At 37.1% G+C, this 23,328-nt stretch overlaps 2 protein-coding genes across 2 annotated transcripts in view; both read left to right on the top strand.

Moving 5' to 3' along the window:
• Positions 1-748: 748 nt before the first annotated feature.
• LOC136826554 (alpha-2-macroglobulin-like) overlaps positions 749-23,328 on the top strand; it is a 440,224-nt gene continuing 417,644 nt past the window's right edge. Inside the window, 1 exon segment of the mRNA XM_067083736.1 lies at positions 749-1,230. Within this exon segment, the coding sequence (XP_066939837.1) occupies positions 1,163-1,230 (68 nt within the window). The 5' untranslated portion in view covers positions 749-1,162.
• On the top strand, positions 11,523-14,335 carry LOC136826555 (uncharacterized). The gene is made up of 2 exons (XM_067083737.1): positions 11,523-11,802; positions 13,614-14,335. Exons 1-2 carry the CDS (start codon positions 11,662-11,664, stop codon positions 14,202-14,204), a joined length of 732 nt encoding a protein of 243 aa, XP_066939838.1. The 5' UTR covers positions 11,523-11,661; the 3' UTR covers positions 14,205-14,335.

Below are 23,328 nucleotides of genomic sequence, written 5' to 3'. Positions count from 1 at the left end.
TAAAGATATTACGGCCGCACGAAACCAACATCTTAAAATAGTCAAGTCGTATGAATGCTATAAAATAAGTGAATTTTATCAACTGCAATAATAATAATAATAAAAAAACGCTCATTTTGACTGGTGCATACAACAGAGATAAATAAATTTTTGAGAAACGTACTTTCAGGATTAGGTGACAATCGGGTAACAAACATCAGGAAAAGCCCAATGATGAACACGTGATTATGTAATAAGCTTGCTTAGCATGCGTTATAGCTACACAACGTAGCTTGCCCTGCTTATTGTTGTGCAATTCGCATACAATTTTTATAGTAATATTGCACCGAAGTCTAATCTTTTATTTCTTACTGAAATAAATGAAAAGGCTTCGAAATAAAAAAGGCTGATGTATAATATCAACGAGCCATTGATACTATAAGAATTACGATAATTCCATGAATAATTGCTGGTTAGTTTCAGCATCCAAGCTGATGCGTAGCAGTAATTTGAACAGACAAGGGCTCACAAAGAAAACCAGATGCGCTCATGTCAGTCTAAATAAGGAAAGACCTGGTAAATGTCAAATCACTCGACATAGTGTTAGGTTTGAACCTGAAACCACCTAATTTACCGTAGTTAATTCTGAAAATAACTACTATATAGTTATTGATATGGAATTCTTCGTTGGATGTTATGAATGTCTATTGAAGCTTTTGCGTTTATCTACTCTTCAGCCGAGATCCTAAGATCGTGACCTCTAAACCCTGACATGAGACCACGATTGAGGCAATGAGTCGTCTACTGGGATGTTAAGGGGAAAAATTGTCTCAGAAGCTAATGCTTCTTTTTTATACTCTTTTTTTCGTATTATGTGAATACTTAAGTTCCCGTGAAGTATAAAATAATGAGTTCGTATTTAATAAAGGCATATAATTTTAGTAACATGAAGGTGATATTCGTCATTCTCAATAAGTGAACTCACAGTGTCAGTCTCCCACAAACGCGAAGGCTTTTTCTTAAGGAATCGTTCATTCATTTCGTTCAACCGAGCCACAACAGCTCCATCTTTCCTGATCGTTCTGGCGAGTCCTCGATTTTCGTTCATTCGTTCACCGACAGTTGTCGGTGCCGAAAGTGTTTGTAAGAATTGGAAGTTTACAATCACAGTTTCCCTTACGTCATGGGGCGCTTCTTTGATAACGTTCTAAGGGTGCTTGTCGTGTTAGCTTCAGTTTCATCTGGAATAAGGTGAGTTGTAAACAGCGGTTTCTAGCATTATACCTGTAGGAAGTATTTATTTAATTTTGAAGAAGCAATTTGGGATGGCATTGCATCTGCTTCACCTTTTCAGCCTTGCACTGGTCCGGGTAATGGAATTGGAAGGCTGTTTTGTTTTGACTGAATTAGTGTTTTAGAAAAAATTTTCTTGTGTTTTTGTAAGTATTACCGTATTAATTGGAATGAGAGTGTTTGCAGTAAATTTTGTTGAAAGCACCAATATGTTGAAAGAAGGAAAAAACCATGGTAGCAACCTATTTGTTGAAACAGGAAAAATTACATAATTATGTAGCCGGTATGAACGAAAACGGCAGTGAAATTATTGTGCGTTGCCTGTAATTGGCTATAGATTCGACCATTTCTAAGTGTTGCTGGAATGACATGATATTTCAAACCATTCTAGTCGGTACGAGAAGTGCATACATAGCAATGGATAGCTACGGCAAGGCATATATATATATATATATATATATATATATATATATATATATATATATATATATATATACACATTTATGTATATATATATATATATATGTATATGTAGAATCTACTAATCACTTTTTACCAGACACACTATATATATCGTATATGATATCGTGTATTTTAGGAGTATAACATTACAGCGCAGGGAAACTATATCATCCAGTATTCATTAAATTTCTTTGTGTAGTAAAAGAGGAAAGCTGTATTACATTAACTAGAACGCCAGACTAATAAATAAAGATGTCCATCCGTCATTTCAAGAGGAGAAAGAAAGTTAAACAGGACGACGACTTGCAAAATCTTTTTTTCATTAGACGATGAACGACATGCCGTTATTCCCTATTCATAATAGGCACCCCAAAGTAGTACTTACAAGTGAGGCGTAGCCAGGAAATGTTACGTAAGTGGGGAAGCAAAGCTGGAAGGACTAATGCCAAGGTGAGGCAGAAGGAACAAAACAGGACGATTGCAAATTTGCTAAAATTATTTACTATATTTTTTTAATTTTGATAAATGGCCAGTTTCAGTAATCATAAGTTGTGTTTATTCTTGAATAAGTATAAAATGGTGTAAATTGCAAACTGAAAAGAAACGATCTTCACTATACGCAAAACAGCCAAGAACCAACACTATAGGCTGCAGTGTCTGTGTTATTACTGGAGGTCTTAAAACACTTGATGCGTCCAATTAAAGTAGAGGCTCCAATGCTATCTTGGATAAAGCCTCGTGAGTTTGTGCTTAATTTATTCGGCTTAATAACCCAGCTGCTACTCAACACAGTGGTCACTTGGTTTATTCACTGGTTAAACAAATCACTTATAACTAACTAACTTGTTTGTAATGAATTTCATCTTAATAATAATTACAATATTATTATTATTATTTTATTATTATTATTCAGTCATGGGTCTTCCTTTTGCTTACATGGTGAGTTGGTGGGGACAAACAGTATGGTCAGTCAGTGTGTTTACAAAATGATAAAGGCATCTAAGTTAGATTACCAGTGTGATCTGCGGTTTTGTGGTTTAAAGTTCGGTCTCGTCTGACCGTTTAAAGTCCAAGGACAGAATTGAATATTAAAGTGCCAATAGTAATTTCGAGAGGTGCAAGGTTGTGGAATAAGAAAACTAACTGGGAATGGGAGTGTGGAACTGGCTGATATTAGCAGATGATATTGTGCTTGGAAGTTGTAAAGATAGGAAGCTTCAGAGATTGGGGGAAAAGACCGAAAGTGAAAGCAAGCAGCAGTAGGGCTATAAGGACAAAAGGAGGCCAAGAAGACGAACAATGAACACAGGTATCGATGGTAGCGGAAAGTAAATGACAGATTTTAATAGGCAGTTTGGAGTACGGTAACAGACAATGATTGGACGATTCCGTAGGAGGGTAGTGCCGTCAGTGCACCTGATGCGGTACACTGTAGGCATTACTTAAGGTTCTTTGCAGCGTCTTTCCGGCCCCTAGCCGCAACCCTTTCATTCCTTTTATTGTAACTCCGTTCATATTCTCTTTCTTTCATCTTACTTACCACCCTCTCCTAACGATTGTTTCATAGTGAACTGCGAGGTTTTCCTCCTGTTATACCTTTCAAACCTTTTCACTGTCAGTTTCCCTTTCAGCGCTGAATGACCATATAGGTCCCAGCGCTTGGCCAAAATTTCACATGATTGGACGAGGGCAGACGTGAGCCACAGAGATGGCCAAACAAAGATTGGTCTCAGTCTCGGGGACCAGCGTTCGCTCCCAGGGGCGTCATTTCATTTTTCCCTGGGGCGGGGGGCGGCAAAGGTTTATTTGAGGCCCCCTCTCTTCTGAAAGGGGAGGGTGGCGAGCGAAGCGAGCCTAACCAGGTGAGGGGTCCGGGGGCCGCTGCAAGGCCCCCCGAGAAAATTTTTAGAAATAGGAGCAATTTGAAACCACTTAAGGAAATTTTAAGAATTTTTATTCCTTAAAAAATTCTGTACCTATATACATCAAATTTTGAGATAATAGATGAAGATGAAAAGGTAGTGGAAATTTCTAAGCAAATCAGCTTATAAACCACAGTATTGGTCCTAGAATATCTGCGTTTATTAAACATGTTACATTATATATAGTTCACTGCTTACACAAGGGTCACTCAGGAAAACAAGGAAAGTTGATGTGAACAGGAAGATCTTAAGCTTGGGGAAAATGTGTAGAGATAAAATGGTGCATAATTTTAACAAGGTTCCGCTAAGGAAATTTTAAAATAAACATATGCTTCATGCATTCAGATATTATCTACTGCATTAGTGGATACCGCCTTGATCTTAATTTTGCAAAATTATTAACCAGTATGTCATTGTTAAGATTTTTAACAAGCTCCTTTTCTGAGGCTATGAGAAGCAAGTCATTCAAGCGCTTGTTTTTCATGGTAGTTCGTAGATACGTTTTAACTAAACTAAGCACGGAAAACAGTCGTAACTGATGTAGATACTTGCCAAATGCCAATGAACCATAACCGTATAGCCTATAAATTGTCAGTTGCTTTTAAAAAGATACTTCGGTGTAGTACTAGTAAAGATTAAGATATAACAATTTTGATAACCATCGTTATGGCCTATGTAGGTTATGCAGTGACTACTGACTTGTCACGTAGACCGAAGGTGTTCCATCCCCGGGGCCATGAAAGGCCATGGCCCATGTTTGTCTGCAAGGTGAGTGAACTCGCCTGTAGTCTGTTTTTCTCCATCTGTCCACCCGCCTGTGGTGCTTGCGCATGGTAACACTGCGTCCTGGGCTTTAAATAGTTACACTGTGTAAGTTTTAGGTAAATAAAAGGATATCTACCATACATTTGCAACTGAAAAGTGTTTTAATGATTTACTGTATGCGAATTACACCGTTAATATTCGAAATAGGATATTGTTATTATTGTTGAATGTAAGCTGCCTGTTCGGGGTGGCGAATGGAACAGCCAGACGCAGTGGCGAAAATTGCTTCTCTCGCAGTTCACTATGGGAAGATGTCAATTTTATTGGATCACACCTAATCTGCTACTAAGCTACGAGTTACTTCATATCGTATCTGGCTAAAACGCACTTTATAAAAATTAAAAGTATATACTGATATACTTACGTGTAATGAAGTAACACGTAGCTTAGTAGCAGAGTAGTTTTGGTTCAATAAAATTGACATCTTGCCGTAGTGAACTGCGACACAAGCAATTTTCGCCACTGCGTCTGGCTGTTCCATTCGCCACCCCGAAAAGGCAGCTTACATTCAACAATAACAATACCCTATTTCGAATATTAACGGTGTAATTCGCATACAGTAAATTATTAAAACACTTTTCAGTTGCATATGTACACCCAGATAACCTTTTATTTACCTAAAATTTACACATAGCGTAACTATTTAAAGCCGGGACGCAGTGTTACCATGCGCGAGCACCACAGGCGGGTGGACAGATGGGAAAAAACAGACTATAGTTTAGCTAACATACCTTTTAATAACATTACACATGACATTCACAAACTAAATTCACATTGGAAGCTGCTTTGAAATGATGAAAATGATATTATTTACTATAATATTATCATCCACTGTTGACGAAATCTCTCCAACTTTAAAAACTACTGGTTTGAGCGTGTCGGCGGGGTGTTCATGGAGTCGTGTGTCAACAAGTATGGCATTCGGTAGAGATTTAAATTTTCATAACGTGACATGTGAAAAGTTGTATTCAATTATTAAATGAATAATAAAGTATAGAGTAAGCATGAAAATATTGACCACTATCAATCAAACACTGTGACTGACAGGTCATTAATTCATTTGTGAATAAAGTGATTAGATGTCTCAGCTCTCAAAGAAAACTGCCTTGTCTTAATATTTTTAACAGGTAACTATTATATGTTATGTATTATTTATATTATTCCAAACATGTTAAAAATGGCTAATTTAAATTAATCCCTCTCTGCGCTTCAGCTTATATTTTTTTGACATTTTGTTGGGTGAACAGTGACCTTATAATAATTATATATATAAATATGTATACATGCAGATTTTTTCCTATCGCTGAAAGCTTGGGGGCGGGGGGCGACGAGCGCCACTCACTGCCCCCCATCCCAGTGACGCCCCTGTTCGCTCCCCGTCAAGGAGCGGATAGTGAGACTGTCTTCTGGATGGTTACTGCCATGAGTGACGACATGGTGGGGGGCTGAGGTTACCCAGCTGAACTCCGCCCGAGAGGCAACAGCCTGTGGGAGAACTGAAACCAACAACTTTAATTTTATAGAAGGAAACGGTGAATGTAGGAAAGAATCTTTTCTTGTCACAGATATGATGATATGAAATATGAGAGAAAAAAAGTAATTTAATTAATCTAACAACAAACTGAATGTCTAAGAACCAGAATCGCTCTTTGGAAGCGAAGGTGAATGTTGAATGGGAAAAGGAGAACGAGAGAGAAGAGGAAGAGTTTTGCACAGTATTTCTGTATCTGGGATACGAAGGGTTTAAGACTGAGAAATGTTAGGTTTCACAAAGAGGCTGTATTTTAGTTAGCTTAAGTGAAAAGATGTGGCAGTTGGTTCTGAGGTGGTTGGGTTGTATGGAGAGAATGGAGGACTTCGGGTGTCTCAAGATATCACAAGGGGAGACAAAACAAGGATGGGCTAGATGGAGCAAAAGGTTTGAAATTGAAGGTATTTGAGATCCACATGGTGCTAGACTATATATATATATATATATATATATATATATATATATATATATATATATATATATATATATGTATGTATATATATGTATGTATATATATATATATATATATATATATATATATATATATATATATATATATATATATATATATATATATATGTTAAGTATGTGTGTGTTGAAGATAGATAGCATGGTATGGGAGTTCACTGCATAAAAATAATTTACTGTTCAAGGTATAGTGTGAAGGTTCTCTTGTTTTTCCCCTGGGGCCATCCTTTGTTAAAGGGAACGGCTTTATTTAAGAAATATTAGAAAGTTCTCTTTGCATTATACGTATGGCATCATTTGTAAACATAGTTGTTTGCCTTGTAGTTTATGAATATGTTTGTCACCGGTGCACGGTGCATGAAATTACTTTCCACTAGGTACTCCTGTGTGCAGATTAAACATAGTACGACTCTCTCTCTCTCTCTCTCTCTCTCTCTCTTCGCTGATGAATGTTTATGAATGATCATTCCCCATTATCATTCATGTATAATCAAACATAAACATCGTGTGTGTGTGTGTGTGTGTGTGTGTGTGTGTGTGTGTGTGTGTGAGTTTGTACATTGGGTTAGAGCACCTATAGCTCAACCGTGGGTTAGAGAAGGTATGGGTGATAAGTCATCGTTAGCTTATTTTTTCCATTTGTAACTTAACCGATGAGCCACACTGAAACCATTTTGTTCAGTATGTGCGCTTTCGAGCTTCGCGTACAGTATTAAATTGGTTGTGTGACGAGCGTCAAGAGGGCAAAGTTGTTAAGATTCGACCTCTTAATGAAGATCAAAAAATGCAGTTGCTATGATGTGTTGGGAGAGTACCAAAGGAGCCAACTGTATCATATCCTCTTAAGATAATGAGCATCAAATATGAGGTTGCTTACAAAGTATATATTTTGGCATGTATGTTTGCGTTTACTTGCAGAAACATTTAGTTGAAATTTGTTAAATGCCTTACCATACCCTTTCTTCCCTTTCCTTCTCCCCCTCTTCCTACTCCCCTTCCCCCCATATGACTTCAGTCTTATTTTCTTATCTTTATAAGCAGGTCACCATATCCCAGTAGTTTTGTTAGTCCATTAGCTTTCGGGTGTCATTATGACTCATTCTTCATTGTACAAGACAGCTTTACGTTTTTCCCATATACTGAGGTCATGTGGATTCTGCTCATCATTGTTGTAGCTTACTAGCACACATCAAGTTAATGGCCTGGAGGCGAATAGAAGATATCTAATTAATCGGGTACAGTCCATTTTACTTCGAGATGTTTAAGTAGGGTTGCATCAGGATTCTAGTTTCGGAGAGGAAATTCGATCGTGGGGGAGCTAGACTTGAATGTTGCGTAGGTGAAACTTGATTTAGGAAAAACTTAGAATAACTAACTCGAAATGGATACAAGAAATGGCAGTTAAAAAGGTGCTTATATCAGTATTAATGGACAAAACGGGGAATGAGATCAACGAGTAACGGAACAGTAAATTGGAAACACGAAAAGAAGCAATAACACATGTAACAGATGCAAAGGAACAAATTTGGTTTCTTTTGTGATGCAATGTTTATATTTCTTTAAATATATATATATATATATATATATATATATATATATATATATATATATATATATATATGTGTGTGTGTGTGTGTGTGTGTGTGTGTGTTACAGTAAGATTGTGAAACCAGGGATTTCAAGTAGTAGCCCCTGGGGATCAAATGTCCCTAAGTGAATTGTTGATTGCAGTCTTACTGTAAAACACACACACACATATATTATATATATTATATATATACATATATATACAGTATATGTATATATATATATATATATATATATATATATATATATATATATATATATATATATATATATATATATATATATATATATATATATATATATATATATATATATATATATATATATATTATTCTGTGTGTTTTACAGTAAGGCTGTGAAATCACCAATTTTCATAGGGACATTTGATCCCCGAGGGGCTACTGCTTGAAATCCCTGGTTTCACACTCATTCATATATATATATATATATATATATATATATATATATATATATATATACATATACATAAATTGTACACACAAAATCATCAGCACCATCGCCTCCGACGTAATATATATATATATATATATATATATATATATATATATATATATATATATATATATATATATATATATATATATATATATATATATATATATATATATATATATATATAATCGTGAACAGCAACTGGGTAATTTTGACCTTGTAATTTCACATTAATGCACATCATGATAGATTTACGCTGGTGTTTGATGCAGCTTCATCTCATTTCCATGCTTCTTGCTGACTGCAATATTTCTTGCTTAGTAACCAGTGGGTAAATTTCTTAGGGCGAGAGTATAAGGGTTACAGTTAAGGTAATATGTTATCAGATTCGATTGGACAGTAAAACATTGCTTCACCTTTTAAAAAAAAAAATAGTCTTTCCCCCTGTTGGGTTCTCCCTCACCAGGCACTTTAGTTTAGCTGGTAATCTTTCCTCATCAGTATTTAACAAGTCGAGTTCGGTTGATGAACACCAGAACTTTCGCCTTGAGCCAAAGACGCCTGTTAAGGGTCTGCTGACACGTCCCGTGGCAGTGGGTGGTGTGGGATGTTTCAAAGGGAGGCCGACTAAGGTACGAATTTGGTTGTTTGACAGTCGGCCGTTTCCCTTGAGAGGGAGTGGCACCAGAGCGTCTCAAGGGAGCGGCAGCAGAGCAGAAAAAGGGACACACTGTTCACTCGTGAATTCATCCTTTAACCGTTAAATAGAGGATGATCTCTCTGTGTGGAGAACTTAAACAATATTCTCTCCTTGACCTCCGCTACACACCCCTCTTCCTTTTTTAGCTTCACCTATTTCATAAAACACACATCTTCCATATACCTTTATGGATTAGCCTTTTCCATTCTTCCACCAACCACGTTTACATTCGTTGCTCTGTCATTCAGATTTCCATTTACCCTCATAACTTTCCTCGTGCTCACATTTACTTTTTTCTTCTTTTTCTCTTCGTCCAAACTATCTCCAACGTATTTCCTAGTTTCTGCTGTGTTTCTTCACTATCCCTGATCAGTTCTGTACCATCAGCAAACATCACCCATTCTACACTCCAGTCTCGAGTCATTTCTTTGCTGCACACCTTTGCAACTATATTTATATATAGAACAGCCATGGGGACATAACACGACTGGTTGGTCTCGAAGCAGTTTTCAACCAAACCAGCCTAAGTATTCTAAGGCCTGGACATCATAAAAACCTTTCGTCTTTATCAAAACTTATCTTCTATACAATACATTCTCAACTCCCTCCACATTCCTTCGCTATAGATTCAGTTGTAATCTTTTCTTAATTCCTTATATGCCCCACCGTTTTTCCTTGTATTTTTAAACTCTCAGAATAATTGTATCATAACGAATGCACAATCCGCACACAGTCGTCTATCTTTAAATCATACTGTTCTTCCCCTACCATTCCTTCTGTCATCTGTCATATTTTCTTAAAATATTACCAAATTTCTTTTCTGTGGGGCTAAATAATGTTATGTCACAATAATTCTTAGTTAAATCTAATGCTCTTACTTTAATGCAGTGAGGCAATTATTCATATCTCCCATTCCTCTGGACCTCTTCCCTCATTCAGACATAACTTACTTACAAATCCAGCTCAGCCACTCGGTGGCATTCTCACGACAGCATCACAGCGCATCTCTGGAATCCCATCATCTATTTCAACCTCTAATTATCCTCCTTACTTTCTCATCTCACGGCCACAAGCCTTCTTCCCCGTAGGTTGGTAGTGCCGTCAGTGCACCTCACGGGGTGCACTGTAGGCATTATTAAAGGTTCTTTGCAGCGTCCCTTCGGCCCCTAACTGCAACCCATTTCATTCCTTTTACTGTACCTCCATTCATATTATCTTTCTTCCATCTTGCTATCCACCCTCTCCTAACGATTGTTTCGTAATGCATCTGTGAGGTTTTCCTCCTGTTACACCTCTCAAACCTACCTACTCCCAATTTCCCATCCAGCGCTGAATTACCTCATAGGTCCCAGTGCTTGGCCTTTAGCCTAAACTCATAATCCATTCCATTCCACAAGCATTCTCAGCACTACACTAATCCTTCTTTTCCTCCAGCACGATTCAGCTCTGCCTCTCTTCCATCCTCCACATTCAACAAATCTTCGAAATATTCACTCCATCGACCCAGGACTGTATTCTCTTCAAAAAGTATCTCTATACATCTCCTGTTCTGAGATCCATTCTTTCTGTAAGTATTTACTTCCTTGTGGAACGCTGTATCCTTCCTAAAGTTCTTGCCCACCTTTTCCCCTCTATATTTATTGCTGACTTCCTTTTTTTCTGGCTACCCAATCCATCCTCGAGTATACCTGCATATGATCTTTTGTGTCACACAACTGCCCCTCAAAAATCTCCTTTGTTCTTTCATTAATCTTGTTTTATTTCTCATCTCATCTCTTACTGTACTAGTTTTATTCCTCCTCTCCTTCCATGCCTTCTAAAGCGGGCTACACACGATCAAGTAAACTTGACAAGTATGCTTGATCAAGTGACTTGTTCAAGTAAACTGGACCGTCTGTATGGTGAGACTTGATCAAGTATTAGACTTGGCAAGTCGCTTTAGGCATGATTGAATCTGAATCATGTCGTCAAGTCAAGTCTTGACTTGTTCAAGTCAACTGGACCGTGTGTACCAAAGACTTGATCAAAGTTGAGGGTGTCAAGTTTATGGTTTAATTAATATAATATTCCATTTAATTCCATAAAAAATATATATATATTTTTCAGGTTAATACTAAATGTATGCCGAATAAAAATTTGTGTACAATTTGTGTAAAAATTTGAATACATTGAAAAGGCAGTGATTATGAAATATTTTTCCTGAAAATAGCAACATCTGGCATCCGTATAGCTTGCTTTTCACGGCTAGTTGTGGCTAGTTATTTTAAATGAAGTGCTGTGTGATTGAAAAATGGCAGATCGTGAGTTGCTCCAAGATTTTATTAAAGAATACAAAAACCATTCATGTCTTTGGCAATGTAAATCTCCAGATTATCACAATAAACAGAAAAGAGAAGCTGCTAACAGCATTTTGCTAAGCAAATTGAAACTTATCGATAAGAATGCCACTAAAGATACAGTTCTCAAGAAAATTAATGCCCTCAGGACTAATTACCGAAAGGAAAAGAAGAAAATTTCCCAATCTCTTCAATCAGGTGCCGGAAACGCCTCGACGTTCGACATCCAACTTCGATGACCCACAGGTTAGTATATTTATAATTTCACTCTTTTATATTTATAATGTTGTTATTTTCCACATTATATACTTAGAGATCGATTTCTGAACCTTAAATTACACAGGTTGTCCTGTTTAGGTTCACTAGTTTTTACATGAGTTGTACAGTATAGGTATATGTAGAGAAACAATTTCTTATTTTTTCCATCTTTAATGTTATGAGAATACCATCGACAGTACACATTTATGATAGGTAGACAGCAATATTAATATGCACTAATGATGGAGTTAATACACAAATCTTTGTTGCCAAGGCACTTGGCCTTCATTATTGAAATACTCCATGAACTCTCTTCTGACTTGCTTGGCATTTGAAGGTAGATTACCGGAAACATGAGAATTTAGTAATGGGACCATGCGTGAATTATCTGAGGTTAGTCCAGGATTGACTAGGCCGTTTTCTAAGTCCTCGGAAGCTACAGAATCAGGTGGTGCATAGGATATAGTACTATTTGACATCAAATAATTATGCAATGCTACAGTTGCCTTCACCACTTCATCGATATATTCTAACTTTATGTTGATGGCTGTGTGAAAAATTCTAAAACGTGCTGCTAATATACCAAAAACGTTCTCAACTATCCGGCGGGCTCTAGATACTCGGTAATTGTATACCTTTTCTCGATACAATTTAAATCACACTGTTGGAATGGTTTCAACATATCTGTTCTTAACGGGAAGGCATTGTCACCAAGAAATACATACGGCAATGTGCGTGTGCTGTTGTCAACAGTTCGTTCTTTGGAATGTGAAGCTCATTTGCGTCTGGTTTCCTCATGAAACTTGTATTCCTAAGAACACCCCCGTCTGACACTTTGCCATTCGTCCCAAAAATCAAATGCTATAAATTTATAGGTTGCATCTGCAATAGCTAGGAGTACCATGCTATGCGTTCGATTATAATTATAGAAGAATGAGCCACTTCCTGTTGGGGGGATGATCTCCACATGTTTACCGTCCAGACAGCCGAGGCAATGTGGGAAATTCCACTTCCTCTCAAACTCCCTTGCTATAGCAATCCAATCACGTTCACTTTGTGGCACCTGAAAAATGTTTAAATAATTAACACATTAATACATTCGGTCAATATTGAAAAGTGCCACCACAGCTAATACGAGTTTTCTGATATGTTTATTGAACAGATTTTTTAATTCTAAGGCACTTTTCTTCTATGGCATTTCCGTCGGAAATCAGCCTTTAATGAGATATAGCCACTTTTAATGTAGTGCGCACTGTATAATTTACGTCATGTTGAATATTGCAAAATTACGTAATATACGATAGAGCAATGAAACATGCATTTTCTTTTATTTTAAACAATTCTAAGACACTTTTCTTCTATAGCATTTCCGTCGGAAATCAGCCGTTTATGAGATATACGAAGTTTAATTATAATGCTAATCTGCTATTTTAGCCAGTTAGGCCTATATAGCTATTTCCTTGGAAGAACAGTAACACCTATTGGAGTTATCTCTTAACCAGGGGGGCGAAGCCCCCCAGGGAACCCCCTTATCACTTAGCCAGGGGGGCAAAGCCCCCCTGGAACCCCCCTAACCTAACCTAACCTAACCTAGCATTAAAAGTGGGTATATCTCATAAACGGCTGATTTCCGACGGAAATGCCATAGAAGAAAAGTGTCTTAGAATTAAAAGATCTATCTATTAAACATTTCAGAAAAGTCGTATTAGCTGTGGTGGCACTTTTCAATATTAACCATATTCATATTTAATATTTAATTAATACATTCATATTTATTAATATATATGTGTCTGTTACAGGATCAAAATGAAGAACATGAAATTGGTTTGGAGGGTCTTGATGAAGACAGTGCTCCACCTACGCCAGGAATGGAAGACACATTTCTACGTAAAGAAGATACCCCTGCAACAAAAACTTCACACAGAAACCTTGCAAGGCCAACTAAAAGGAGTACGGATAAATGTGACTCAGTGCTAGGCGCAATTGAAGACCACTTCAAGAAACCGAAACCAGCAGAAGATCGGTACGATGTTTTGGGCAAACATGTGGCTGTAAAAATGAGAGCCGTACAAGATAATATACAACGAATACTAGCCGAGAAAATAATAAGTGATGCTCTTTTTATGGCAGAAATGGGCCAGTTGACCATGACCCATTCGATTCAACAGCCTTCGCCTACGTATTCACGGTGTAACACCTACCAAACGTCTCCGCAGCCTTCGCCTACACATTCACAGTATGATGCCCCCCAACAGTCTTTCTTCAGACCCGCAGTTCAGCCGCATCAAAGCGAACCAAGATATGCAGAATTGAAACCTCCTGATGCTTTGGATGGTAATTCCTCAAGTAATAGCAGTCTTGCATCATATGTTTCTAATTTTACGCCGTAAAAATAGTTAGGTGAAGGTAATTATAGTTTCAAAGTTAATGTTCATACATGAGGTCATGGTGATAACTAAATAAATACACGAAATAAGTGTATTATTGTTGAATTTCATGCTTATTTTCTCCATTTTTACATTGTATTAAATAATGATATATCACAAATTGAAAAGGGAATACACGAAATAGGTGTATTATCATAGCATTGGATTTTTGTTTACATTTTTCCTATGTATTACATATAATGATATATCACAAATTGAGATTAAATTAGGTACATGGAAATAAATGTTCATTATTAATATGTGTCCTTATTTCTGTCCCTATTTTCTCAAGGCGTTGAATAGAAATACAGTTAAAATTTGAAGGAGTTTGTTAAATGAAGCGAGTATTATTTCTATAGATACGATGATTTGCTTACCTTCAAATAGTCAACCTTCAAAACCTCGAAAATTGCACGGCAGGTATCTGGAACTATGTAGCTCATAGCTTGTGGTGAAATTATGGTAGAGTATTTAAGATCTTCATAGCTTCTTCCAGTAGCAAGAAATCGCAGTGTTGCAGTCAATCTTTCGTGGGGAGAAATTGCTTCTCTCATGTTTGTAGTGGTCTTCGCAATTAGTGGTGTTACCAGTGACAGCAGATGTAAGTATGTCGCTTCGTTCATTCGAAGGTAGTTGTGCCAATCAAGTGGATAAATCTTCAACTCAGCCAATAGGTTAACATGAGAATATGTTTTCCTCTTCTTCACCCACTCTTTGCACCACTCCCGCCGGTTCTTTCTAGTTGCCTTTCGCTTGGCCACAATACAGAAAGCTGCCAAAGCAAGAGAGTCGTCGTCGTCTGCACTCGACATTGTGATTTCAACTGAAGACTTGTCAAGCATACCTGACCGTGTGGAGGCGAAGGGAAATATCACAATACTTGATGAAATACTTGATCAAGCATACTTGTCAAGTTTACTTGATCGTGTGTAGCCCGCTTAACACTACCTGCTGCCTCTGTGACTCCACCATGGAGTTTTACAAACGCCTCATCTATTCTTTTCGTATCTGTATCTTTCATTCTTGTCCCCGGTGTACCCATTTTCTCCTTGCGTGCTCTTAATTACAACTGCTGTATCCCGGGTGAGAACGGAGCTAAGTAGGCACTCACTGTTGAAACTCCCTTTGCTTTTGTTTATGTATGCATTGATTTATATGCCTGGTAGTAAATTAATGGCAACGATTTTGCGCACTATAATTTTGTTTCTAGTTATCTTTGATCATTTGTAAATGCATATAAAATCTTTTCACAGTGTGTTCATAAGACACTTAATCCTGAATATAGACATATTTCCCTAGCACGATTCAACATTTTCAGCTCTTACAGGTACTAGTGTAATGAGGGAGCTGTCAGTCGACATAGTAGCACCTTTGTAGTTCTGTTTCCCCATTCAGGCTCTTTTGCGTTGGCAGTTTCAATGCCTAAACTTCACAATTGTCAAATTTATTCAAGGTCAAACCCCGGAGAGCAAGAAAAGATTAACGTAGAGTGGGGAGTTGAAGCCATCTGTGCTAAGAGAGATCACTGCCTCTTCGTGAGAACGAAGCTTTGTTGAAACTCATGCGTTTGTTCTAATTTGCAGTATATTTTCATGAGAACATTAGAAAATGATGTAAACAAGCAGGGAGTTATCTGGGCGGTCAGTTGAGCCTTGGTGAATAAGTTGCTTATTGGTGGGAATAAGATGTTTATTGGTGGGATGATCTTAGATGAGCGGAATTCTTACTGAATGTTTTAAAATGACTGACTGATTTTGATGCCAGTTTACAGCGTGCGGTGTTTTACATTTATTGCTGAAAAATTCGTTTTTTCATCTGTTTCTAAACTGACACCAGATTGATTTCCCCATATGTAAGAGAGAGAGAGAGAGAGAGAGAGAGAGAGAGAGAGAGAGAGAGAGAGAGAGAGAGAGAGAGAGTCTCCTGTATTTCTGCGATCAGTGACGAATCCTTTGACTGAAATCCCGTAGTACGAGTTTTCTGAGTAAAACGATTATGAAGACATGCAATACCATTTATTAAAATTTTACGTTGCAAAATGTCGTGGATACTGTTGCCATTGCACATTTCTTTTTTTTTTTTTTGCTTGGAAACTTTAAAGTTTATGGTGTTATACTGGAGTGTGTTTAATTCTTTTGGTGCAATGAACTATGTAATTTGAAAGAGGTAGTCGGACTGACTTTGTATGAAATTGCTTTCTGTAAAGAATTATATCATTTGCGAAATGTTGCTAACTTCTGGAGGGAGGCTTGCTTTTTAATAAAAGGACCGGATGCTTCCAGTCATGTTGGAAACTAGCATAGTTGGTTGATGGTACAGTATATTTTTTTTTACCGATTTTGGGAAGGGTAATGAGGGAAAATGAAAAAAAAAAAAAATCTTGCTAGTTCTGTAGACGGGGATGGTTTTGCTTCAAACTGAATTACCTTGAAAGAAGGCAAACATGCATCAGAAAAGACGAAGTGTTATTATACAAAGAGGCATAGACGGATATAGATTAATGGAGCCACGTTGTAACAAACTATTGGCCAACTATTGGCACACGGCGCACAGTCTTCTAAATAAGGTGTGTCAATAACTAAAAGGATGTGAAAGATTGGATTAAAGATATATTTGTACTAAACTGGTATGGCATAAAGTGTAGTCATTCAAGAAAACTAGTCTTTAACTGGTAAGTTAGGGTCCCCATAATGGATCGAATGAGGGCCGATAAGGAGGTCCTCAGTGGACGTTGAAGGTGTTGTTAGTGATGGCAATTAATCTCCGTTGTAGTTGAACCATGGTCTACATCAGTGGTTTTCAAACCTTTTGTGCCCATGGGGCTCATTTTTTGGCATCCCTAAATGCTTATGGCCCACTGCCTTTCAGAATTGTGTAATGATGATGATAGAATTATTATAAAGCATTTCCAGAACATTTTATTAGTTTTACATTTTCATTTATGGAATTATTTTTCAGAACACTTTATTAGTTATACATTTTCATTTATGAAAGAAAGCATTGGCTGCAGTTACTGTAAACGATTTTTCATTTTTAAAATACTATTCTGAAGATGTCCGTGGCATGGACCCCCTCAGAACTGCCCATGGCCCACAGGTTGAAAACCTCTGGTCTACACTCTAGAGTGTAGACCATGGGTTGAACAATACTGTGCGTTCTAACCTTCACAGTGACAGTGACGGTGCCTTTTGTCCATACGACCTTGTAAGAAATAAACGTATTTGAATTTGTTTGATTTCTCATTTTTTTTTTTTTTTTTTTTTTCTTTTTTTAGGAAGAGTGAATAGGTGTGTAAACATCAGGGGCTGTGGGCTTTCAAGTTTTGTGCGTTACCGGTGCTTCAGTTTTTGCGAGTCTCTCTCTCTCTCTCTCTCTCTCTCTCTCTCTCTCTCTCTCTCTCTCTCTCTCCCTAACACCTTGCCGGGCATTGTAATCATATATGTATTCAAAATATTATTGTAACAAGCGAAAAAGCTTTCCTCGAATGTTATGGGTTTTTATTGTGCATTGGGAGTTCGAAATGCTTGCAGGTGTTAATTTTGTGTAATTAGGAGGATTGGCGGCAAAAATGATGAAACATGACCCTTTGTTCTTTTACCTCTTTGCAGCTCAGAGCACAAACACGCGATTTCTGTTGAAGTTTTGTTTACTGTGTCAAATAAGTAAAGAGAGACAGAAGTACTTATTCTTGTGCTGGAAAAGCACGTGTCTATACGTAAAAATAATAAATTTCCCAATGTTAGGCTACATTTGTAATTGTTATTAATAGAGCCTTGTCCGGTATAAACGAAACACGTGCAATGTGTAACCATGGGCACTGTCTAATTAGGCATGATGTTTCAGTTGAAAAATCAGTATTTACATCTAATACGGTGCAGTAGTGAGCCACGCCTGACTGACGCCTGGATGACGAAATGCATATGATGATTTCATCATCTGATGGAAATCCCAATAACGTCAGATTCCCCAGATCTGAAAATCATCATTTATGGATATGACAGTAATAACAATTTAAATTGTTATGCTGGATAAGGTAAATATTGACAAATGTTGACATGTGAATTTGTTTATTGTCATTTACAAAACGTACGGGAATTGACGGAATGGCATTTATAAGAAATGTCGATATGTTAATTTATAAGGCATAAACGGGCATTCACAAAATGTACCGTACGGAAATTGTCGACATAGGGTTATTTGTAAATTGTCGGCCATAGAAGAAATAGGTAATTTTGCCTATTAATCTAACAGTGAAGATAAAAACCATATCACCAAAGGGTTGCACTGTTATTTTCCTTTTCAATTCTGTTGTCCTTTCTGCCCACATAGTCAGAATCCTCGTTTACACCTCCCATTTATAATCATCTGTGCATACTTTCTCTCGCCCATTCCCATGGAACCTCTCTTGCACCCAGATACACCTTGCTCTCACCGGTCAGCCCACAGTCACACCTTTACTCTCATCCCACAATATCTCGCATGCAATCCCACGTGTTCCTGAAACCTTTCAGTTGCTCAACCCTATTATCGGCGTCCATACGCCCTCAGTAGTTGCTTCCACTAGCATTCTAGAAATCTTTTTCATCGTGTATATTGTATAGGCCAGAATGATTTTCTTTCCCCATTTTCGAACAATTTCAAACTCCATTAACAGAGGATTAGATACCCTGAGCATAGGATCTTTCCATTGGCATCTTTTATTCTAACATCCATCTGATTATTGACGTTTTCTCGGCATTCACTTTCTTCAACACCTTTTACCTCTCGGGTACTTTAAATTTATTTCTGTAAATCAGAAACATCCACCTTTAACTCCTCCACTTTCTAAGCGACTACTTGATTCCTAGCTTTTATTACCTTCAAACATTTATGTCCTGCACCTCAAATATTCATCGTTTTCTCTTCATTAATCTTCCTTTTCATTATCCTGTGTGCTCTCATTTACAGTATTGCTTTCTTATACAGTGACTCCATCCTTGAACTTTGCGTACTTTTCGTGAACTCCTTCCACTTTGAAATCCTGAACTCCTTCCGCTTTGAAATCCTGAACTCCTTCCACTTTGAAATCCTGAACTCCTTCCGCTTTGAAATTCTGAACTCCTTCCACTTTGAAATTCTGAACTACTCCTGCTTTGAAATCCTGAACTCCTTCCACTTTGAAATTCTGAACTCCTTCTGCTTTTAAATCCTGAACTCCTTCCACTTTGAAATTCTGAACTCCTCTTGCTTTGAAATCCTGAACTCCTTCCGCTTTGAAATCCTGAACTCCTTCCACTTTGAAATCCTGAACTCCTTCCACTTTGGAATCCTGGCCTTTAGCAAATTTTCATCTAACTTTTCCTTTTCATTATCCTGTGTGCTCTCATTTACAGTATTCCTTTCTTATACAGTGACTCCATCCTTGAACTTTGCGTACTTTTCGTGAACTCCTTCCACTTTGAAATCCTGAACTCCTTCCGCTTTGAAATCCTGAACTTCCACTTTGAAATCCTGAACTCCTTCTGCTTTGAAATTCTGAACTCCTTCCACTTTGAAATTCTGAACTCCTTCTGCTTTGAAATCCTGAACACCTTCCACTTTGAAATTCTGAACTCCTGCTTTGAAATCCTGAACTCCTTCCGCTTTGAAATCCTGAACTCCTTCCACTTTGAAATCCTGAACTCCTTCCACTTTGGAATCCTGGCCTTTAGCAAAATTTCATCTAACTTCTGCCTGCAGTGAGTTATTCTCACTTCTTAACAGACCAGTTTGTCCTGACAGTATTTATAACGGGGGCGGAACCCTTTCTTCCCAGCTGAACTGTCCTATGTTTTAATTTTTTGTCCACCAAGAATTAATTACGTTAGATATATTTCAAGAGAGAGAGAGAGAGAGAGAGAGAGAGAGAGAGAGAGAGAGAGAGAGAGAGAGAGAGAGAGAGAGAGAGAGAGCGCTTTAGATTTTGTGAAAATAATCAGTTCCTGTGTCTCAGGAAGGGCTAACCTCAATCTAGAATTGCAATATATATACTAAATACGGTGTGTCCCCTGGTTTTCATTGTCGTAATTATTCGTAATGAGGAATTTTGTTTATTTTCTCGAGCTAGTGTAATTTAATTGGTAGCATTTGTCGACGGGTAATAGGATTTATCTTCCTTTAGGTCATTTTCATGAGTTCAGAAGTTAAAATATTTTAGTGCCTCTGCCACGAAGGTTATACTTTTTGTTCAGTGCGTTTGTTTGTGACCAGCATAGGCAAAATTTTGTGAGTGGGTTTATTAAAAAAATTGACCAACGATGGGCCTCGTGATTGGAAACAGTGATTAGATTTCAAGAGAGACATGACTAAATTTTTTGCAGAAAGTACCGTTTTAGAGAAACCTTGTTTCTTCTGTTCTAGGCTTAAGAGCCCTTGACCCCGTGCGCTATTGCCGCATATTTTGGTAACCAAGTCCACCAATAATCCGGATGTTGAATCTCCTTAAAACTTCCAAGATTTTGTTTGGTCCCCGACAGCCATCCATGCATGGGTGATATGACTTTATCCTCGTAGAGGTGTAACACTGGTTCAACTGTGTTCTCTGAATGTTTTTTTTTTTTTTTTTGCTTGTCTCCTCTTCAGATAAAGTCTGACTGAAGGATATATATCCTCGTAGCCATCATTAAGGGAAACAAAGTACTTGAGGTAATTCTGGACCATCCACATTATGAAGTTAACTCTGTTGAATATTAATCTCAGGGCCATGAGTGTTTGGCATCTGACTAATGAAAGAATAACTTCCAACATCAGGAGTGATCGCGATTTTATGAGTTTTATTAGTTCCTCGTTGGACGGGTCGATATCGTACTCGGCTTGCACTCTGCTGGGCCCGCGTTCGAGTCTCCGGCCGGCCAATGAAGAGTAAGAGGAATTTATTTCTGGTGATAGAAATTAATTTCTCGGTATAATGTGGTTCGGATTCCACAATAAGCTGTAGGTCCCATTGCTAGGTAACCAATTGGTTCTTAGCCACGTAAAATAAGTCTAATCTTTCGGACCAGCCCTAGGTGAGCTGTTAATCAGCTCAGTGGTCTGGTTAAACTAAGGTATACTTAACTTGTTAGTTTTATTTTTATCTGATCCTTGTATGTTGCATATTTAAATCAAACCATTCATTCACCAACACTAACATTTTTAGAGCTCCTGCATATCTCCATTTCTTGCTCTCTCGGTTCTTCTTTTTCCCATAAACTTGGACAACAGTTGATCTCAACATCTGCAACCTTTTTCTTTCATTTGCATTCAACATTCACTCTTCACTGTCATAAAGGAGAGTTAGGGTAACAATGCAATACATCAGCCCCTTTTTACATCCTTACCTCGTCTTCCATAGGATAGGAGCTCAACTTTTTCAAAATCCAGTACATGAGTCAATCCTTGACAGGTGTTCCTTATCTGAAGTTCAACCTCAAATGTAACATTGGTTTTATATTCTTTCAGTCTTAGTTGCTTTGTATTAATTTTCAATTTCGTGATAGATAAAGATATAAACAGACAAATAAGTGGATAGATACATACTATCATGAAGCATACCAAGTACCCGGTTATTACACAACTAATCACAGAATTCAAAAATTTGCCTCAGATACCTGAACTTTCATAACAATAAAAATTACGACTGAGTACTTTAAAGGTAACAGTGATCCTGTAAAAAGATACTAATCACGTGAAAAATCAACCTAAGTTTATGAAAACAATTGTGAAGTATCAACAATTAAACAAGAAATACACTAGAGTAAAAGGGCATCACCCCATCAAACAACTTTAACTGTTTCCCCGGTCTTAATTCACTTCAGCAAAACTAAGGAACAAGATGTTTTTAACACTTTACGTCTTGCTCACAATTAATCCTATTCACTGGTGGTCAACAAATGAAACACTTTTTTTTAAAACACTAAATAAAAAAATTATTTTTAAATTCAAAATTTATAATTAGAATTCACAATCTGTAAAAAGTTACTATTACTTGAAAACAACACAATATTTTAATTCTTGAGTTAAATTATTAAACAAAACTAAATCACAAAAACTTTAATTTATCAAGAATTAATTTAATCAAGCAAAATTTAAACTATCAAGAATTACTCAAGATTTGAACAGCCAAACTTAGTAAATGAAAATTAAATCAAGTATGCGATGTTAAATTATCAAGAAATATTTAAAATGCAAAGTAAATAAATGTTAAATCACCAAAATATAAAATGTGAAAAGCAAGAGATTGCAAACACAAGAACACACAAAAATAAACAAGATTATCAATAATAATTTCACTAAGGTAAAATTTCCCAAATATACCTTCTTATACCATGGTGACAATAAGTAACATTCACTTTACCTTACACAAGCCTGTGAAAACTTTTGCAAAATCACTTGAACTGCTTTAGATTCACGAAACACACTTATTGTCAGGCGCCGTTACCAAATACACTTTTCCTATGTTCAGATCACAAAAGCTAAGTTTAATATTAATGACCACACAAATATTTTACGTTAACTTCTCTCTTTTGAAGAGAGAGAGAGAGAGAGAGAGAACCAACTCTAACGGTCTCTGAAATCAGAATGAACAAACTTTAGGGTTTCAGTGGGAAATGAAACAACCATATGACGTCAGAACAGTATGTGATCAGAGCAATGCAATCCTACAAAGCATGATGTAATAGATCGAGATATGTGCATTTACTCTCAAAAAGGCACATACGATTCGAGCAGAAAATCATATGGGACGAATCTCTTAACGAAATCTCAACACGATCAAACAGACGGCAATTGGCCAGCCACAAAAGGCACTCTTTCAAAACAAAGACGAAGAACCCAAGTTGGTTTTCAGAACAGTACACGAAACACTGTGAAATCATTCATCTTTTCTCATATGGGACAAAGCTTTTACAGACGCGATTGCCATTCCCTCACTGGTTAATTCATTATCCTCTTGACAACAACCGAACCAAAACACGACATACCAAATCATGAGTACAGAACACTTGTTGCTAGGGGACAAAATGCGCGGTCACATATTACGTTATTATTAAAATGTATTACTAATTCTAAATTACGCTGTTAAGTTATCTAA

Source organism: Macrobrachium rosenbergii, chromosome 41, assembly GCF_040412425.1.
Source record: "Macrobrachium rosenbergii isolate ZJJX-2024 chromosome 41, ASM4041242v1, whole genome shotgun sequence".
Classification (NCBI taxonomy): domain Eukaryota; kingdom Metazoa; phylum Arthropoda; class Malacostraca; order Decapoda; family Palaemonidae; genus Macrobrachium; species Macrobrachium rosenbergii.
This window is presented reverse-complemented; position numbering and strand designations above follow the sequence as displayed.

Excerpts from the sequence above, each read along its gene's own strand:
- LOC136826555 (XM_067083737.1), top strand. The coding sequence starts at position 11,662 with ATGCCACTAAAGATACAGTTCTCAAGAAAATTAATGCCCTCAGGACTA. Across the intron at positions 11,803-13,613 it reads CCAACTTCGATGACCCACAG|GATCAAAATGAAGAACATGA; the intron begins GTTAGTATATTT and ends TGTCTGTTACAG.